This window comes from Polypterus senegalus, chromosome 13 (genome assembly GCF_016835505.1).
Source record: "Polypterus senegalus isolate Bchr_013 chromosome 13, ASM1683550v1, whole genome shotgun sequence".
NCBI lineage: Eukaryota > Metazoa > Chordata > Cladistia > Polypteriformes > Polypteridae > Polypterus > Polypterus senegalus.
In genome coordinates this window covers 107980970-108003357 of record NC_053166.1, presented here as the reverse complement: position 1 = coordinate 108003357, position 22388 = coordinate 107980970, and the positions used below count along the sequence as shown (strand labels likewise).

Sequence of the window (22388 nt, the reverse complement as noted above, 5' to 3'; positions counted from 1 at the left end):
ACCTCGCGGTTCAGAAGCAGTTTCATCCCAAGAACTATAAACGCACTCAATCAATTGCTCCTTGTAGAACTGTTTGTACTTATAAGTACAATTACCCCACTGTAAACTTGCACAACAGTTATAATATTACACAACCTGCGCCACTTTATAAAGCGCGTATTTACATATGATGACGATAGTATTTTTAAAATGAAATGCAGCAAAATATGTTGATTATATTATACAGATAAAACTTTTAACTTTATTTAAATAATCTGTATTGTTAATAATTAAACATGTGAGGACATGGTGCCGCAGCGCTAGCAAGTTCACGTATTGTTCCTGCCTCGTGCTGTATATTTACTGTGGCTGGCGCGACACTGGAAGTATAGATGGATAGAATAATTAAACACGTACTATGAAGATATTTCAATGTTCCTTAAAAGTTTTGAAGAATCGTAGTAAGCTTACAGATGGCTTAACGTCTATTACAGAGCTGATTATGTGGTGATTGGGTATTTGGGGAAAGAAAAGTAACGACAGGAATTGGAGGTTAGTACGTTTGAAAGAGACAGTACTGCTTCAATAAATTATTTCATCAATCAATAACTGCGCCATCAGGTTTCCATGTTTAATAACATGCTTTCATTCCAATCATCATGAAAATGATATCATGTATACATCTCAGTATTTTAATTATTCAGAGAGCTGTAATATCACAAATGCAATGGATTCTGTGTTCTGTCAAAGAAAGAGAAAGAACGGAAGCACGTAGTGATTCACACACACAGAGCACATTGAAGATCAAATACAAAACAAAGCATTTAACGTGCTACTTTAGTTACGATGGGATTTGAGAAACTAGTAAATTAAATGAATTTAAGATGAAGTTTATGATGTTCTACTTTAATGACAAACTACGTGATTAAAGTGGAAATTTCGAGATTAAAGTTGACATTTCGTGCTTTTTTCCCCACGGTGTAACTTTTTTTTTTTTTTGTCTGTATCCTAATAAGCTCAGACGGTGGGCTACAACTCGCCTTTTCACTGCAACTTTGATATGTTACTTCTTTTTTATTTTGGCACTGTGCAACTTTGTGAATGTGAGCTTTCGAGTTTCTCCGACATGCTGTGTCACTCGATCAACTTCCTTTTGTTGATTATACTACTGTTTAAATCAACAAATAGTATGCTTTTCATTTGCCTCCACTTGGTATTCGCTGAAATTCTTATTTTCCCCCGTGCTTTTCCCATTGTCTTTTCACAAAAGGCTGAGCTTAACACTAGAATTACCAGAGCCTATGAAAAAACTCGTAATTCCGTCCCACCTTAAACTGCTTCTTAAATCCCTTCACACCTCTCCGCCAGCGCCCTTTGTCTTCTAAATGTGCTGATAAAGAGAAGCTTGGAGCAGCCGGCTATTCCATCCTCCCACCAATTTAGAACGTGCACAAACTTCAGCTTGATTGAGTATCTGGGAGTGAAGTGGAGTTTTAGAGTGGAAATAATAGATCGTTATTTGGAACACACGCATTTCATGTCTGTTCCGTTTCTACAGTAATCTGTGTCAACACATTGTTAAAACAGAAACTTTTTATATTCTAGTAGTAGATGACAAAATGTAGGCATAAACTATATAATGTATGAAGCCTGAAGTCCAAATAGCAAAGAAACATTTTCACAAGAATAACACAATTGCGCTTTTATTCAAAATATAACTGCAGAAACAAAAAGCCGCCTTAACATGCGACATTGACAGCAGTTTATTGTAACTGCCTCCGTGGTTCAATAGACTCAGCCCCCGCTTGGGAATCAAGAGGTCACGGTTCGATCCTGCCCCTCCGTTTTGAGAAGTAAACTGCTCTTAGTCTTACTGTTTTAGAATAAAAGCATACATTTGATTTCAGTCTGTAACAGCCGGTGCAATTTATGATCCTTGTAAAGGTTAGCTTTTTTTTTTATTCACTTTTCATTCTCTCAGTCGCGTTCAGAATCAATCCATACAACCCCATCTGACACGGCTGTTTTCACTAAAGATACGCTATAGCTCTGCAGTGTACCACGATGCATACTAACGCCCCCGGTTCTGACACACAAACGCTGGCGAAGCTGCCTTCTTCGTATCTCACCGTCACTTGCTTTTCTTTTTATTCAGTTTTATTGAGTGTTCCTGCCAGTCCCCGCATGTTGCTGTATGCTGTTTCTTTTGTACTCCAGGACATGCAGAGGAAAGAATGGTAAAGACCAGTAACTTGGCGCTATATGCAATCATCAGACACTCCCCATCTGCCCGTGTCGTTCAAACACAGGAACATATATTGGTGTAAAAGTATAACAAAAGTGCACTTTTATTCAAGTGCACTTTTTCCATCGCTTTTCCTGTAAGAAGCAATGTACACACTTCTCTCTATGCTGTGGTTTCTATTACACACCTGAAAGAAAGAGACAATATATGTGAAAATATAATCACTAATGCAATATTATTTGAAAGCGAACAGCGTCAGATCGGGTGTGAATTTATGCAGGAACTGGAAATTCTCTGATGCGGACCTTCCCCAGGGAAGAAAGTACAGTGTCAGGTGCTCATTCAGTGTAATAGAAACCATAGCACAGAGAGGTGTGTACAACGTGTCGTAAATGTAGGAAGGACGGTCCTTGGGTGTGTGGGAACTGTTAATATTTGAATGTGATGATTTTATATAGCACGGAATGAAAATCTGCACTTCTTAGCATTGCACCATGCAAGCTGTCGTATCAATCGCCTACTGTAACTTGCTTTCTTTTTCTTGGTTATACAGGTAGTTTTGAATAAAAGTGCACTTGTTTTGTTTGCGAAATGAAGTGTCTGCGTGCACTTTTCGTGGCATTACACGTGTATTTTTTGAGCATGCCCGTTTGAGCAGTAAAAAGTATTGAAAAGTATAACAAAACAACAGGCAGATGGGGAGTGTCTGATGATTGCATATAGCGCCGAACTTACTGCTCTTTACTATTCTCTCCTCTGCATGCCCTGGAGTACAAAAGAAACAGAATACAGGCGCGCTATAGCTCTGCGTTGTACCACGATGCATACTAACGCCCCCACCGGTTCTGACACACAGGCGCTGGCGAAGCTGCCTTCTTCGTATCTCACCGTCACTTGATTTTCTTTTTATTCAGTTTTATTGAGTGTTCCTGCCAGTCCCGCATGTTGCTGTATGCTGGATATTTTCACATGTATTGTCTCTTTCTTTCAGGTGTGTAATAGAAACCACAGCATAGAGAGAAGTGTGTGGACATTGCTTCTTACAGGAAAAGGGATGGAAAAAGTGCACTTGAATAAAAGTGCACTTTTGTTATACTTTTACACCAATATATGTTCCTGTGTTTGAACGACACGGGCAGATGGGGAGTGTCTGATGATTGCATATAGCGCCGAAGTTACTGGTCTTTACCATTCTTTCCTCTGCATGTCCTGGAGTACAAAAGAAAAGCATACAGCAACATGCGGGGACACTCAATAAAACTGAATAAAAAGAAAAGCAAGTGACGGTGAGATACGAAGAAGGCAGCTTCGCCAGCGTTTGTGTGTCAGAACCCGGGGTTGTTTGGCGTTAGTATGCATTGTGGTACACTGCAGAGCTATAGCGTCTTTAGTGAAAACAGCCGTGTCAGATGGGGTTGTATGGATTGATTCTGAACGCGACTGAGAGAGTGAAAAGTGAATAAAAAAAAAGCTAACCTTTACAAGGATCATAAATTGCACCGGCTGTTACAGACTGAAATCAAATGTATGCTTTTATTCTAAAACAGTAAGAATAAGAGCAGTTTACTTCTCAAAACGGAGGGGCGTAGGATCGAACTCGTGACCCTTGATTCCCAAGCGGGGGCTGAGTCTATTGAACCACGGAGGCAGTTACAGTAAACTGGTGTCAATGTCGCATGTTAAGGCGGCTTTTTGTTTCTGCAGTTATATTTTTGAATAAAAGCGCAATTGTGTTATTCTTGTGAAAATGTTTCTTTGCTATTAGGACTTCAGGCTTCATACATTATATAGTTTATGCCTACATTTTGTCATCTACTACTAGAATATAAAAAAAGTTTCTGTTTTAACAATGTGTTGACACAGATTACTGTAGAAACGGAACAGACATGAAATGCGTGTGTTCCAAACAACGATCTATTATTTCCACTCTAAAACTCCATTTCACTCCCAGATATTCAATCAAGGCATGAGCTGAGAGAAGTTCGTGCACGTTCTAAATTGGTGGGGGGATGGAATAGCCGGCTGCTCCTAGCTTCTCTTTATCAGCACATTTAGAAGACAAAGGGCTGGCGGAGAGGTGTGAAGGGATTTAAGAAGCAGTTTAAGGTGGGACGGAATTACGAGTTTTTTCGTAGGCTCTGGTAATTCTAGTGTTAAGCTACTAAATAGTAAGTTTCTCCTTGCCTATACTTCACTGAGCAGGACCTTCATTTCACATTCACTGAAATTCTTCTTTTTTACACATGTTGCCTTTGTCTTTTAACAAATAGCAGAAGGTGCTATTTATATTGATTTGCATATTCAAATAGGCAAAGTTCTGGGAGGAGTTGGGGTGGGGCTGTAGGATTGTGCATTAAATTTCACGTTTATTGGGATTGTTTACGTACAGTTTTTTGAATCTGAATTTATTTGTGTGTACATAAATTTTTTTTGTTTTTGTCCATACACCATGTTCAATGTAAATTTTATGCACGGCATTATACACAAGGCCACAGGACAATGCATTTATAATTGTTAACTTAAAACAAATGTGGTAAGTGTTGAATATCTATTGTAAATGGAAATTCAGTTCACATGTTAAAAAATGAAAGTAAAATGACCAGTAATGTAGTTTACCCCATATATGAACACTGAGTATTTCTCACAAAGGCTGCATCGTGCAGATGTCTAACATCAAGTGTGGTGTGAATTACTGCTTAGTGTATTTCAGAATTTTAGCATGCAAGATAAGTAGTCAAAAGTGTGTTTTGCAATACACTAGGTTGCTGCAGCATTATACTCATCTTTTGCTTGTCTGCCTTAAAAGAATGCACTGATACAGCAAACACATAATTAAACATTGGTTAACGTGAGCCATTTTTCAGGAAAGACAGGAGGGTACATAGCATTCAAAGGATATGCCTGGATAACCTGTTTATGTGCAGTAACATATTTTATCTTTAAATGTACTGTTTGAACTGTCTTCCCAGGTAAAACCATAACATTTGCAAAGAGCACAAGTAAACCGTACCTGTAATAAACTCTTTCTCTTCTGATCCACAGAGCATTGTTTTTCCTACAGGGATCATGGGCGGCGTTGATGTAGTTACACTTAGAAAGATCACTTAAGATTTCGCAGATTTTACATACCGTTCTAAAGTTTTTATAAAATAAAAGACCTGAATGTTGCAATATTGAGTTTTTTTTAAATATCAAATCAATCCAAAATTCAATGTCTTGTGTATGTATGTATACATATATATGTATATGTGTGTATGTGTATATATATATATATATATATATGTGTGTGTGTGTGTGTGTGTATATATATGTGTGTGTGTGTGTGTGTATATATATATATATGTGTGTGTGTGTGTGTATATATATATATATATGTGTGTGTGTGTGTATATATATATATATATATATATATATATATATATATATATATAGCAAAATACCAGCTTGGCCGGAGAAGTAGTGTGTTAAAGAAGCAATGAAAAAGAAAAGGAAACATTTTGAAAATAACGTAACATGATTGTCAATGTAATTGTTTTGTCACTGTTGTGAGTGATGAGTGTTGTCATATATATATATATATATATATATATATATATATATATACACACAAACACATAAATATATATATATATATATATATATATATACACATATCTATACATATACACATATATACATACATATATATCTACATATATACACATACATATACACACACACACATAAATACATACACACATACATATATACATACACACACATATTACACACAAATACATATATATATATATACACTCACAGCTATTTCGTATCAGTGCAATACGCTGCTTGTTAAAACGGATGACTCCCGCTCTTACGTGCAAGTCTGCGTGGATATTATGAACTATCGTATTTGTTCAAGTTCTATTTAAATTTTAAATAGAAGGAATTTTTATTTAGTCGACAGAAATATCTTTGGTAGGAATGGTAAAAACAGACAGGAATATTATTTGTGAATAAATCAACTCAAACCTTAAACAACTTATAATATTTTGCTCTCCATAAAAATATATCCTGTCTAAATTATACAAGTTAGAAATAAAGTAAGCGTTAAAAGAACAAACATTCAAATTTCTTTACTCTTATGTAATTTTATATAAAAATAAACTTAGATTTTAAATATCCCAAAAGATTTTGCTCTCCATAAAAATATATCCTGTCAAAATTATACAAATTCAAATATGAACATGCTGCATAACAAAACCTTGAAATATAAATAAAATGTGTTCCTTTCAGCAATAACAAATCAAATCATTCAGTTGTCTTTGCTCATATGTCATTTTAGAGCTGGACGCCTGGCATCTTTTTTTGGCCACAGGTTTGTTTCTGTTTGCTGTGAGGTTCTGTGTTGTGGAGATTCTCAGGATGGATTGCAGGTGCTCATCAGTGAGGCGACTCCTGTGTGCTGTTTTGTTAGTCTTTATCACTGAGAAGAGCTTCTCACACAGATATGTGCTACCAAACATGCACAAGGTTCGAGCGCATGTAGACGGACTTTTTTTGTTCTTCAAAGTCACCAAAGCGCCGTGCAAACTCAGTGCGCAGTGCGCTCAGTTTATCAGCAAAGTGCGCATTTGGGAACACCGTAGTGACGACTTGGTTTAACATTACTTGGCAACAGGGAAAGTGGGGCAAGGTGAACTGGTGCATTTGTGTCTCCCATAAAAGCAGCTTCACTTGAAATCACTTTGTGATTGTGCATGGGTTAAAACGTCCGCTGAAGTGTCAGATTCTTATTTAATTATGCTGCTTTCTGTATCTTCTGCATTGCATTCAGGTTACCCTGATGTTTTGTCTCATAGTGCCGTCTTAGATTAAATTCTGTAATTACAGCCACATTAGCTCCACAAATGAGACACACGGGTTCAGTAAACATATACTCAGCTCCCATCGGTTTTTAAAGGCTCTATTTTCAGAATCAACTTTTCTCTTCAGCATCGTGTGAGCTAGCCGCAATAACTTGCAGCATCATAAGGTAGACTTGATTAACGCGGTAAGTGTTCGGCAAGGCAGCTGAAGCGCTGCATTATGGGATCTGTAGTTTATTGTGTTACCAGCGCTTCATATACCAGGGCATTAATAACAATAATACAGTATATAAAATGATCTCGCGCGGATATAATTACGCCGGGCGGATGTGGCCCTGCCCTTGAGTTTGACACATATGGACTAAATAGAACTTGAAAAGATATATTTTTCAAATGTGATCGCGCAATTCAGATAGAGTTGGCGCACTACAGCCTGCATGCCTCAATAAGTCATCCTCCCTCGCTCTTACTTTTTACCGTTCATCTAATGAATACACTGAGTATGGCTTTACCAAAACAATCATTGATGGCGAATAAAGTATCCATTATTCGAGTATGTAGATCGGGATATATATATATACATATATATATATATATATATATATATATATATATATATATATATATATATATATATACCCGCGTATCGCAGCGAGTAGTAGTGTGTTAAAAAGCTAGAAAAGAAAAGGGAACATTTTAAAAATAGCGTAACATGACTGTCAATATACAGTATTTGTTTTGTGAGTGTTACTGAGTGTTGCTGTCATCAAGGATTTGATTATCATTATTTCTTTCAATCAGGTTCGTTTTGTAGGATGTGTTGTGTTCAAGTTACATTCCGTGTTTGTCAATCGTTGTAAAGATGACAGGTTTCATTCATCGATTCGTTTCTTACTGCATCAATAAACAGCTCGTCTTCTTCTTTATCTGAGACCTGACACACTGCATGCACGGGTTTTTACACTGTCTTCCTTTAGCGGGACATTGACTTTTTCCAAGCGTGTGCTTTGTTTCGCAGTAGTTGGATTTATGAATATGCTTGTATGTATCAGGCGCTTCATATTTTTGCTGCCTTTTCAATTGTGTAATTGGTTTTGTTCAGCACTCTTTGGAACTGTTGCTTTTATCTGTGCACGCGTCAGTTCACGTGAGCCGCTCGGTGTACATGCATCGAAGGTTCCCAGCTGTGCTGGTGCCATCTCGTGCTATGTCCATGGCTGTATTTAATGTTACCTTAGTCCTGGCACTTAAAACTTTCTCTCGCAGTTTCGCTGAGTTTGTGCCAAACACCACCCTGACCATCTCATCTTCCTCTCCATAAGCACAGTCCTTCACCCGTGAATATTTAGTGGCAGTTTGCTATTGGATTGCCGATGATGGACGGCCTTATATGGGCAGGCACTAAATTACAAACGCCAGCGCAGCCTGTCTATGAACTTAATTTAAAGTGTAGGTTTACATCATGCTTTGTTTCAGTAGCAGAACACATGAATATGGTTGTATATGTCACTCGCTCGCTTCTTATTGTTTAGCTGCCTTCTCAATTATATAGTGCATGTTTTCTTGGCGCTTTTTGAGGTCTTCCTGGTTTTCTATGTACTGCGTGATTACGTGAAGGCGTGATGATGTCACACGAAACTCCGCCCCACGGCGTTGAAGCTCATCTCCATTACAGTAAATGGAGAAAAACTGCTTCCAGTTATGACCATTACGCGTAGAATTTCGATATAAAACCTGCCCAACTTTTGTAAGGAAGCTGTAAGGAATGAACCTGCCAAATTTCAGCCTTCCACCCACACGGGAAGTTGGAGAATTAGTGATGAGTCAGTGAGTGAGTGAGTGAGTGAGTGAGTGAGTGAGGGCTTTGCCTTTTATTAGTATAGATATATGTATATGTGTGTGTGTGTGTGTGTGTGTATGTATATATATATATATATGTGTGTGTGTGTGTGTATGTATATATATATATATATGTGTGTGTGTGTGTATGTATATATATATATATGTGTGTGTGTGTGTGTATGTATATATATGTATGTATATATGTATGTATATATGTATATGTATATATGTATGTATATATGTATATATATATGTGTATATATATATATGTATACTAGCAAAATACCAGCACTATGTGAGATAGTGTGTTAAAGAAGTTATGAAAATGAAAAGCAAACATTTTAAAAATAACGTAAAATGATTGTTAATGTAATTGTTTTGTCATTGATATTGAGTGTTGTTGTCATATCTATCTATTTATATATATATATATTTATATATATCTGTATATATATATATATATCTGTATATATCTGTGTATATATATATATATATATATATATATATATAGCAAAATACCTACGATTGGCAGCGGAGAAGTAAAAAGAAAAGGAAACATTTTAATAATAGCGTAACATGATTGACAATGTAATTGTTTTGTCATTGTCATGAGTGTTGCTGGCATATATATATAAATAAATATATATATATACATATACACACATACATATATATACATACTGTATATATACATACTGTATATACACATATACATATCTACATATATACTGTATATACACATTTATATATACAAATCTACATATATATATCCACATATATATATATATTAGGGGGGGACTCGATTAAAAAATTAATCCAATTAATTAGAGGCTGTGTAAGAATTAATCTTGATTAATCGATGTAATCGAGACACGTAAATTTGCCCCAAATCGCAAATGTTTTTTTTAATTTAAAAGTGTTTTAGTGGGACAGAATCAAATAATAGACATGTACATGAATATTGTAAACTGAAGCTGTTTTAATTTCTGAAAAAAAGCCTTTAAACTGCATTTGAATTCAAAACAGAAACAAAAATATCATCCCTGGTTAAAATTGGGCAGACTTAAAAATAAAGTGGTAGTTTAAGTACTTTAAGTAGATTTTCAGAATAGTATTGTCTTTAAATAATAATAACCAAAATTTCAACATAAAGTGCAGTTTTTCTTCTTAAAAAAATAAGTCAGAAACATAAAAGGTAATTTGACCAACTTAATCTTTAAACTCTGAGTAACATTAGCCAAAATTATTTTGTACATTAGGCTACATTAGTGATCATTGAACATTTTGTAATTAGATGTAATTAGAATTACTAACGGTCACGGAAGTCCAATGATCCCCAGTAAGAGCCACAAAGTCCGCTTTCTGTAATGCATCTAATTTTGCTTGCTTTTCATTGTGCACAAAACCATGCTTTTATCAAGGCTTCGGGAAGTCGAAATGATCAGTCGTAGGGCAGCGCTTTATTCCGACTCTAACATTTTTGTAGCTGTGATGTGTGCATCAGTGTAATGGATGTACCAGGAAATGATGCATTGACAAAAGTTCCCGTTTGCTTGGAATTGAAAGTGTGATTAAATGCGTTATTTTTAGCGCGTTATGGAGTACATGCATCGAAGCTTCTCAGCTGTGCTTGTGCTAATAAAGGGAAACATTTTAAAAATAACGTAACATGATTCTGCGTTAACCGAATATTTTTTCATACGTCCCAAACCAAGGAGATGCGAAGGTAAAATGAATCAGTAGCGCGCGTACATACTCAGTGCATCCCCTCTCGGGAATCGAACCTCGAATGTCGGCATTAGAGGCTAAGACTCTACAATTGAGCAACAGCATGTGGCTTGTCTATCGAGTATGTACTGTAGATAGGGGTATATATATACATTTAAATATATACCAGCGTATCGCAGTGGAGAAGTAGAAGTTATGAAAAGAAAAGGGAACATTTTAAAAATAACGTAACATGATTGTCAATATACAGTAATTGTTTTGTGAGTGTTATTGAATGTTGCTGTCATCAAGGATTTGATTATCATTATTTCTTTCAATCAGGGTCGTATTTATGCGATGTGTTGTGTTCAAGTTACATTCCGTGTTTGTCAATCGTTGTAAAGATGACAGGTTTCATTCATCGATTCGTTTCTTACTGCATCAATAAACAGCTCGTCTTCTTCTTTATCTGAGACCTGACACACTGCATGCACGGGTTTTTTTTACACTGTCTTCCTTTAGCGGGACATTGACTTTTCCACCGTGTGCTTTGTTTCCACAGTAGCTGCATTTATGAATATGCTTATCAGGCGCTTCATATTTTTGCTGCCTTTTCAACTGTGTAATTCGGTTTTTGTTCAGCGCTCTTTGGAACTGTTGCTTTTTATCTGTGCACTGCGTCAGTTCACGTGAGCCACTCGGTGTACATGCATCGAAGGTTCCCAGCTGTGCTGGTGCCATCTCGTGCTATGTCCATAGCTTTATTTAATGTTACCTTAGTCCTGGCACTTAAAACTTTCTCTCGCAGTTTCGCTGAGTTTGTGTCAAACACCACCCTGACCATCTCATCTTCCTCTCCATAAGCACAGTCCTTCACCCGTGAATATTTACCCGTGGCAGTTTGCTATTGGATTGCCGCTGACGGACGGCCTTCTATGGGCAGGCACTAAATTACAAGCGCCAGCGCAGCCTGTCTATGAACTTAATTTAAAGTGTAGGTTTACATCGTGCTTTGTTTCAAGTAGCAGAACTCGCTTCTTATTGTTTCGCTGCCTTCTCAATTATATAATGCATGTTTTCTTGAGCACTTTTTGAGGTCTTCCTGGTTTTCTATGTACTGCGTGATTACGTGGGAGGCGTGATGATGTCACACGAAACTCCGCCCCGGCGTTGAAGCTCATCTCCATTACAGTAAATGGAGAAAAACTGCTTCCAGTTATGACCATTACGCGTAGAATTTCGATATAAAACCTGCCCAACTTTTGTAAGGAAGCTGTAAGGAATCAACCTGCCAAATTTCAGCCTTCCACCCACACGGGAAGTTGGAGAATTAGTGATGAGTGAGTGAGTCAGTGAGTCAGTGAGTGAGTGAGTCAGTGAGTGAGTCAGTGAGTGAGTGAGTGAGTGAGGGCTTTGCCTTTTATTAGTATAGATATATGTATATATATGTATGTATATATGTATATATATATGTATGTATGTATATATGTATATATGTGTATATTTGTATATATATATGTGTATATATATGTGTATATGTATATATATGTGTGTATATATATATATATATATATATGTGTATATAGATATATATATGTGTATATAGATATATATATATATGTGTATATGTGTATATATATGTGTATATATATGTATATATATATATATATATGTATATATATATGTATATATATATGTATATATATATATATATATATATATATGTATATATATATATGTATATATATATATGTATATATATATATATATATATGTATATATATATGTATGTATATATATATATATGTGTATATATATGTATGTGTATATATATGTGTGTGTATGTATGTGTATATATGTGTATGTGTATATATATGTGTGTGTATATATGTGTGTATATATATGTGTGTGTATATATATATATGTATGTATGTATATATATATATATGTGTATATATATATGTATGTATATATATATATATATGTATGTACAGTCATGTGAAAACATTAGGACACCCTTTGAAAGCATGTGGTTTTTTGTAACATTTTTAATAAATGGTTATTTCATCTCCGTTTCAACAATACAGAGAGATTAAAGTAATCCAACTAAACAAAGAAAACTGAAGAAAAGTCTTTTCAAGATCTTCTGTAAATGTCATTCTACAAAAATGCCTATTCTAACTGAGGAAAAGATAGGACACCCTCACATGTATTCCCTCTTAAATTGGCTCAGATCTCACACAGGTATATCACACCAGGTGCACATAATTAGTAGATCGTTACTCTGCATGTTGAATGAGGCTTGCCCTATTTAAACCTCAGACATTTAGTTTGGTGTGCTCCCGACTGTTGAAGTGAGAGTGAGCACCATGGTGAGAACAAAAGAGCTGTCAGAGGACTTCAGAAAAAAGATTGTAGCAGCCTATGAGTCTGGGAAGGGATTTAAAAAGATCTCAAAAGATTTTGAAATCAGCCATTCCACTGTCCGGAAGATAGTCTACAAGGACTGGTCGCCCCAGCAAGTTCACCCCAAGAGCAGACCGCAAGATGCTAAAAGAGGTCTCCAAAACCCTAAAGTGTCATCTCGAGAACTACAGCAGGCTCTGGCTACTGTTGATGTAGAAGTACATGCCTCTACAATCAGAAAGAGACTGTACAAGTTTAACTTGCATGGGAGGTGTGCAAGGAGGAAACCTTTGCTTTCCAAGAGAAACATCGAGGCCAGACTGACATTTGCCAGAGATAAAGTTGACAAAGACCAGGACTTCTGGAATAATGTTCTTTGGACAGATGAGTCCAAAATTGAATTATTTGGACACAACAGCAGAGGACATGTTTGGCGTAAACCAAACACAGCATTCCAAGAAAAGAACCTCATACCAACTGTGAAGCATGGAGGTGGAAGTGTCATGGTTTGGGTCTGCTTTGCTGCAGCAGGACCTGGTCAGCTCACCATCATAGAATCCACGATGAATTCTACTGTGTATCAGAAGGTGCTTGAAGAACATGTGAGACCATCAGTTAGAAAATTAAAGCTGAAGCGGAACTGGACCATGCAACATGACAATGACCCAAAACATACTAGTAAATCAACCAAAGATTGGCTGAAAAAGAAGAAATGGAGAGTCCTGGAATGGCCAAGTCAAAGTCCAGATTTGAATCCCATTGAGATGCTGTGGGGTGACTTGAAAAGGGCTGGACGTGCAAGAAACCCCTCAAACATCTCACAGCTGAAAAAGTTCTGCATTGAGGAGTGGGGTAAAATTTCCTCAGACCGATGTCGAAGACTGGTAGATGGCTACAAGAACCGTCTCACTGCAGTTATTTCAGCCAAAGGAGGTAACACTCGCTATTAGGGGCAAGGGTGTCCTATCTTTTCCTCAGTTAGAATAGGCATTTTGTAGAATGACATTTACAGAAGATCTTGAAAAGACTTTTCCTCAGTTTTCTTTGTTTAGTTGGATTACTTTAATCTCTCTGTATTGTTGAAACGGAGATGAAATAACCATTTATTAAAAATGTTACAAAAAACCACATGCTTTCAAAGGGTGTCCTAATGTTTTCACATGACTGTATATATATATATATGTTGTGTGTATATATATGTGTATATATATGTATATATGTATATATATATGTGTATATATATCTATACTAATAAATGGCAAAGCCCTCACTCACTCACTGACTCATCACTAATTCTCCAACTTTTTGTGTAGGTAGAAGGCTGAAAGTTGGCAGGCTTATTCCTTACAGCTTACTTACAAAAGTTGGGCAGGTTTCATTTCGAAATTCTACGCATAAGGGTCATAACTGGAAGCTATTTTTCCCCATATAATGTAATGGAGTCTTGAGTTGGAGATGGCGTGGGGGCGGAGTTTCGTGTGACATCATCACGCCTCCTACGTAAGTCGTAGAGAACAAGGAAGAACTCCAAGCACAAAACGCCATTTCACAATTGAGAAGGCAGAAAAACATTATGAAGCAAATGATGCATATGCAGAAACAAAGCATGGCGTGAACCGTAAGTTTATATTAAATTAAGTTCATAGACAGGCTGCCACTAGCGTTTGTAATTTAGTGCCTGCCCATATAAGGCCGTCCATCAGCGGCAATCCAATACAAACACTGCCGGTAAATGTTCACGGGTGAAGGACTGTGCTTATGCAGAGGAAGATGAGATGGTCAGGGTGGTGTTTGGCACAAACTCATTGAAACTGCGAGAGAAACTTTTAAGTGCGGGTCTTAGCTGACATTACGAGATGGCACCAGTACAGCTGGGAACCTTCGATGCAAGAACACCAAGTGGCTCACGTGAACTGACGCAATGCGCAGACAAAAAGCAACAGTTCCAAAGAGTACTGAACAAAAACCGAATTACACAATTGAGAAGGCAGCAAAAAAATATGAAGCGTCTTATACATACAATCATATTCATAAGTGCAGCTACTGCGGAAACAAAGCACACGGTGGAAAAAGTGAATGTCCTGCTAAAGGAAGACAGTGTAAAAAAAACCCGTGCATGCAGTTTGTCACATCACAGATAAAAAAAGGAAGATGCGAACTAATCGATGAATGAAACCTCTTATCTTTACAGCGATTGACAAACACGGAATGTAACTTGAACACATCCTACAAATACGAGCCTGATTGAAAGAAATAATGATAATCAAATCCTTGATGACAGCAACATTCAATAACACTCACAAAACAATTACTGTATATTGACAATCATGTTACGTTATTTTTAAAATGTTCCCTTTTCTTTTCATAACTTCTACTTCTCCACTGGTACACGGGTATATATATAAATGTATATATATACCCGATCTACAATACATACTTTAGCATAGACAAGCCACACGCTGTGGCTAATTGTAGAGTCTTAAGCCTCTAACGCGACATTCGAGGTTCGATTCCCGAGAGGGTGTACTGACTATGTATGCGCGCTACCCGATTCATTTTACCTTCAGATCTCCTTGGTTTGGGACGTATGAAAAATATTAGGTTAACGAGAATCATGTTACGTTATTTTTAAAATTTTCCTTTCTTAGCACAAGCACAGCTGAGAAGCTTCGATGCATGTACTCCATAACGCGTTAAAAATAACGCATTTAATCACACTTTCAATTCCAAGCAAACGGAACTTTTGTCAATGCATGATTTCCTGGTACATCCATTACACTGATGCACACATCACAGCTACAAAAATGTTAGAGTCGGAATAAAGCGTTCCTACGACTGATCATTTCGACTACCGGCGAAGCCTTGATAAAAGCATGGTTTTGTGCACACTGAAAAGCAAGCAAAATTAGATGCATTACAGAAAGCGGACTTTGTGGCTCTTACTGGGGATCATTGGACTTCCGTGACCGTTAGTAATTCTAAATACATCTAATTACAAAATGTTCAATGATCACACTGTTTTAGCCTAATGTACAAAATAATTTTGGCTAATGTTACTCAGAGTTTAAAGAGTAAGCTGGTCAAATTACCTTTTATGTTTCTGACTTATTTTTTTAAGAAGAAAAACTGCACTTTATGTTGAAATTTTGGTTATTATTATTTAAAGACAATACTATTCTGAAAATGTACTTAAAGTACTTAAACTACCACTTTATTTTTAAGTCTGCCCAATTTTAACCAGGGATGATATTTTTGTTTCTGTTTTGAATTCAAATGCAGTTTAAAGCTTTTTTTCAGAAATTAAAACAGCTTCAGTTTACAATATTCATGTCCATGTCTATTATTTGATTCTGTCGCCCACTAAAACCGTTTTAAATTAAAAAAAAAACATTTGCGATTTGGGGCAAATTTACGTGTGCGATTACATACGATTAATCAAGATTAATTCTTACACAGCCTCTAATTAATTGGATTAATTTTTTTAATCGAGTCCCACCCCTAATATATATATATGTAGATATATATATATATATGTAGATTTGTATATGTTGTATATACAGTATGTATATATGTGTGTGTGTGTATATATACAGTATGTGTATATATGTATATGTATATATATATGTATATATATATGTGTATATATATATATATATATATGTGTTATATATATATGTATATATATATATATATATATATATATATATATATCTATACTAATAAAAGGCAAAGCTCACTCACTCACTGACTCATCACTAATTCTCCAACTTCCGTGTGGGTGGAAGGCTGAAATTTGGCAGGTTCATTCCTTACAGCTTCCTTACAAAAGTTGGGCAGGTTTTATATCGAAATTCTACGCGTAATGGTCATAACTGGAAGCAGTTTTCTCCATTTACTGTAATGGAGATGAGCTTCAACGCCGTGGGGCGGAGTTTAGTGTGACATCATCACGCCTCCCGTAATCACGCAGTACATAGAAAACCAGGAAGACCTCAAAAGCGCTGAAGAAAACATGCATTATATAATTGAGAAGGCAGCGAAACAATAAGAAGCGGCGAGTGACATATACAACCATATTCATGAGTTCTGCTACTTGGAAACAAAGCACGATGTAAACCTACACTTTAAATTAAGTTCATAGACAGGCTGCGCTGGCGTTTGTAATTTAGTGCCTGCCCATATAAGGCCGTCCGTCAGCGGCAATCAATAGCAAACTGCCACGGGTAAATATTCACGGGTGAAGGACTGTGCTTATGGAGAGGAAGATGAGATGGTCAGGGTGGTGTTTGACACAAACTCAGCGAAACTGCGAGAGAAAGTTTTAAGTGCCAGGACTAAGGTAACATTAAATACAGCCATGGACATAGCGAGATGGCACCAGCACAGCTGGGAACCCGATGCATGTACACCGCGGCTCACGTGAACTGGCGCAGTGCACAGATAAAAGCAACAGTTCCAAAGAGCTGAACAAAACCGAATTACACAATTGAAAAGGCAGCAAAAATATGAAGCGTCTCATACATACAAGCATATTCATAAATCCAACTACTGCGGAAACAAAGCACACGTTGGAAAAAGTCAATGTCCGCTAAAGGAAGACAGTGTAAAAAACCCGTGCATGCAGTGTGTCAGGTCTCAGATAAAGAAGAAGGCGAGCTGTTTATTGATGCAGTAAGAAGCGAATCGATGAATGAAACCTGTCATCTTTACAGCGATTGACAAACACGGAATGTAACTTGAACACAACACATCCTACAAATACGAACCTGATTGAAAGAAATAATGATAATCAAATCCTTGATGACAGCAACACTCAGTAACACTCACAAAACAAATACTGTATATTGACAGTCATGTTACGTTATTTTTAAAATGTTCCCTTTTCTTTTCTAGCTTTTTAACACACTACTTCTCGCTGCGATCACGCGGGTATATATATATGTATATATATATAACCCGATCTACATACTCGAATAATGGATACTTTATTAGCCATCAATGATTGTTTTGGTAAAGCCATACTCAGTGTATTCATTAGATGAGCGGTAAAAAGTAAGGCAAGGGAGGATGACTTATTGAGGCATGCAGGCTGTAGTGCGTCAACTCTATCTGAATTGCGATCACATTTGAAAAAATATATCTTTTCAAGTTCTATTTAGTCCATATGTGTCAAACTCAAGGGGCGGGCCACATCCGCCAGTGTGTAATTATATCCGGCCCGAGATCATTTTATATACTGTATTATTGTTATTAAAGCCGGGTATATGAAGCGCTGGTAACACAATAAACTACAGATCCCATAATGCAGCGCTTCAGCTGCCTTGCGAACAGTTACCGCGTTAATCAAGTCTACCTTATGATGCTGCAAGTTATTGCGAAGCTAGCTCACACGATGCTGAAGAGAAAAGTTGATTCTGAAAATAGAGCCTTTAAAACCGATGGGAGGCTGAGTATATGTTTACTGAACCCGTGTGTCTCATTTGTGGAGCTAATGTGGCTGTAATTACAGAATTTAATCTAAGGCGGCACTATAAAACAAAACATCAGGGTAACCTGAAAGACCTGAATGCAATGCAGAAGATACAGAAAGCAGAAGAATTAAATAAGAATCTGACACTTCAGCGGACGTTTTTACCGTGCACAATCACAAAGTGATTTCAATTGAAGCTGCTTTTATGGGAGACACAACCACTTGCCCCACTTTCCCTGTTGCCAAGTAATGTTAAACCAAGTCGTCACTACGGTGTTCCCAAATCGCACTTTGCTGATAAACTGGCGCTGACTGCACGGCGCTTTGGTGACTTTGAAGAACAAAAAGTCCGTCTACATGCGGCTCGAACCTTGTGCATGTTTGGTAGCACATATCTGTGTGAGAAGCTCTTCTCAGTGATAAAGACTAACAAAACAGCACACAGGAGTCGCCTCACTGATGAGCACCTGCAATCCATCCTGAGAATCTCCACAACACAGAACCTCACACCAAACAGAAACGAACCTGTTGCCAAAAAAAGATGCCAGGCGTCCAGCTCTAAAATGACATATGAGCAAAGACAACTGAATGATTTGATTTGTTATTGCTGAAAGGAACACATTTTATTTATATTTCCAGGTTTTGTTATGCAGCATGTTCATATTTGAATTTGTATAATTTTGACAGGATATATTTTTATGGAGAGCAAAATATTATAAGTTGTTTAAGGTTTGAGTTGATTTATTCAGGAATAATATTCCTGTCTGTTTTTACCATTCCTACCAAAGATATTTCTGTCGACTAAATAAAATTCCTTCTATTTAAAATTTAAATAGAACTTGAACAAATCTGATAGTTCATAATATCCACGCAGACTTGCGTAAGAGCGGGTGTCATCCGTTTTAACAAACAGCGTATTGCACTGATCTGAAATAGCTGTGTGTGTATATATGTAGATATGTATGATATGTATATATATGTTTATATATATGTGTGTGTGTATGTATATATATATATATATATGTATTTGTGTGTATATATGTGTGTGTATGTATATGTATGTGTATATGTATAGATATGTATATATATGTTTGTGTGTGTAAATATATATATATATATATATATATATATATATATATATATATATATATATATATATATATATATATATATATATATATATATATATATATGACAACAACACTCATCACTCACAACAGTGACAAAACAATAACATTGACAATCATGTTGCGTTATTTTCAAAATGTTTCCTTTTCTTTTTCATTGCTTCTTTAACACACTACTTCTCGCCCTTGAAGCCTTGGTATTTTACTAGTATATATATATATATATATATATGCCAGCAACACTCATGACAATGACAAAACAATTACATTGTCAATCATGTTACGTTATTATTAAAATGTTTCCTTTTCTTTTTACTTCTCCGCTGCCAATCGCGGGTATTTTGCTATATATATATATATATATATAGATATATATATATATATATATATAATATAAATAGATAGATAGATATGACAACAACACTCCATATCAATGACAAAACAATTACATTAACAATCATCTTACGTTATTTTTAAAATGTTTGCTTTTCTTTTCATAACTTCTTTAACACACTACTTCTTTCGTGGCCTTGGGTATTCTACTAGTATATATATATATATATATATATATATATATATAGGTACATATATATATTATATGATTATTGTAATATCAAACATTTTAAATTGCAGTTATTTTAAGGTCTGTTATATTTTGAAAGCTGTATTAAAAAGAGAATTTTGTTGCTTGACTTAACTGATATGGTTTATAAAATCTTGTTCACATGTCATATATATATTGTGTGTATGTAAGTATGTATATGTAAACCAGTGAAGAAGTTAGCTTATGTAGAAATAATCAATATGATAGTGTTAATTAGTGAAATAAGAATGATGATGTCACTCTAAAGATAAAGCCGACAGTTCCTTCTGTTGACATCTCCCTCTATTGAATACTAGAATATTACTGCTTAGCTATTTATTTAAAAACCATACAGAAGTATCTATCTATCTATCTCTATCTATCTAAATTACTTTATGAAACAAAAAATCTGAAAAGAATAAAAATGTTTTAGACAGGACACTGACATCAAGAACTTCATTAATTATCAAAAAAAAATATATATATATATATATATATATTTTTTAATGAGAATTGTTTTGATACCAAATATAATTCTGTATGGTTGTTATAATTTTGTTTTGCTTATGCACTAGGCAGGCTAAATCGAATTAGTCATGAAATCCACGTTTTCAGACCACACATTTTTATTAAAAATAAATAAATGTAGCACTCCTTTTAAGCATTTTCACCTTTGCTTTTTAGACGCTCTAGGAGTCGTGAACGACGAAGGTCTCGCAGTCGTGACAGGAGAAGGTCTCATAGTAGGAGCAGAGGTAGACGATCACGCTCAGCCAGCCCTGTCAAGGGAAGGAAAAACGATGACAGGTAAAATAATTATCCTCTTATAGAAAAAAAAAAGTGGCGGTGTTTTTCTTGTGTTGGTTTTTTTTTTTTTTCCAACAGATAAATATTTAAGTTTTTAGGTTGAAAATTTTAAGAATAGGTTGTGAATTGGCAACATTATAATGAGGGGGTTTCTTACATCTGACCTTGTCTGTTTATATCTTTTACTATGGCTGAAAGTTTCAGTGCTTCCTTCATTACCGATTCCATGTAGTGGTATATTTTTTGATTTATTGCTTTTTACATAAATATAGTGTCATTCATGTTAATTAGTGCTTATTTATCAATTACATGTTAATTTTCTGAACTGTTTTTCTTCCTTCAATGAAATACAGTATACCTCATTCTCATATATATATCTATACTAATAAAAGGCAAAGCCCTCACTCACTCACTCACTCACTCACTGACTCACTCACTCACTGACTCATCACTAATTCTCCAACTTCCCGTGTGGGTGGAAGGCTGAAATTTGGCAGGTTCATTCCTTACAGCTTCCTTACAAAAGTTGGGCAGGTTTTATATCGAAATTCTACGCGTAATGGTCATAACTGGAAGCAGTTTTTCTCCATTTATTGTAATGGAGATGAGCTTCAACGCCGTGGGGGCGGAGTTTCGTGTGACATCATCACGCCTCCCTCGTAATCACGCAGTACATAGAAAACCAGGAAGACCTCAAAAAAGCGCTGAAGAAAACATGCTTTATATAATTGAGAAGGCAGCGAAACAATAAGAAGTGAGCGAGTGACATATACAACCATATTCATGAGTTCTGCTACTTCGGAAACAAAGCACGATGTAAACCTACACTTTAAATTAAGTTCATAGACAGGCTGCCTCTGGCGTTTGTAATTTAGTGCCTGCCCATATAAGGCCGTCCGTCAGCGGCAATCCAATAGCAAACTGCCACGGGTAAATATTCACGGGTGAAGGACTGTGCTTATGGAGAGGAAGATGAGATGGTCAGGGTGGTGTTTGACACAAACTCATTGAAACTGCGAGAGAAAGTTTTAAGTGCCAGGACTAAGGTAACATTAAATACAGCTATGGACATAGCGAGATGGCACCAGCACAGCTGGGAACCTTCGATGCATGTACACCGAGTGGCTCACGTGAACTGGCGCAGTGCACAGATAAAAGCAACAGTTCCAAAGAGCGCTGAACAAAACCGAATTACACAATTGAAAAGGCAGCAAAAATATGAAGCGCGTCTGATAAGCATATTCATAAATCCAGCTACTGCGGAAACAAAGCACACGGTGGAAAAAGTCAATGTCCCGCTAAAGGAAGACAGTGTAAAAAACCTGTGCATGCAGTGTGTCAGGTCTCAGATAAAGAAGAAGACGAGCTGTTTATT

At 36.2% G+C, this 22388-nt stretch overlaps 1 protein-coding gene across 1 annotated transcript in view; it reads left to right on the top strand.

Annotated features, from left to right (window-relative positions):
• ddx46 (DEAD (Asp-Glu-Ala-Asp) box polypeptide 46) overlaps positions 1-22388 on the top strand; it is a 142703-nt gene that overhangs the window by 5657 nt on the left and 114658 nt on the right. The window contains exon 3 of the mRNA XM_039774462.1: positions 20891-21013. Within this exon, the coding sequence (XP_039630396.1) occupies positions 20891-21013 (123 nt within the window). The remainder of the gene's footprint in view (positions 1-20890; positions 21014-22388) is intronic.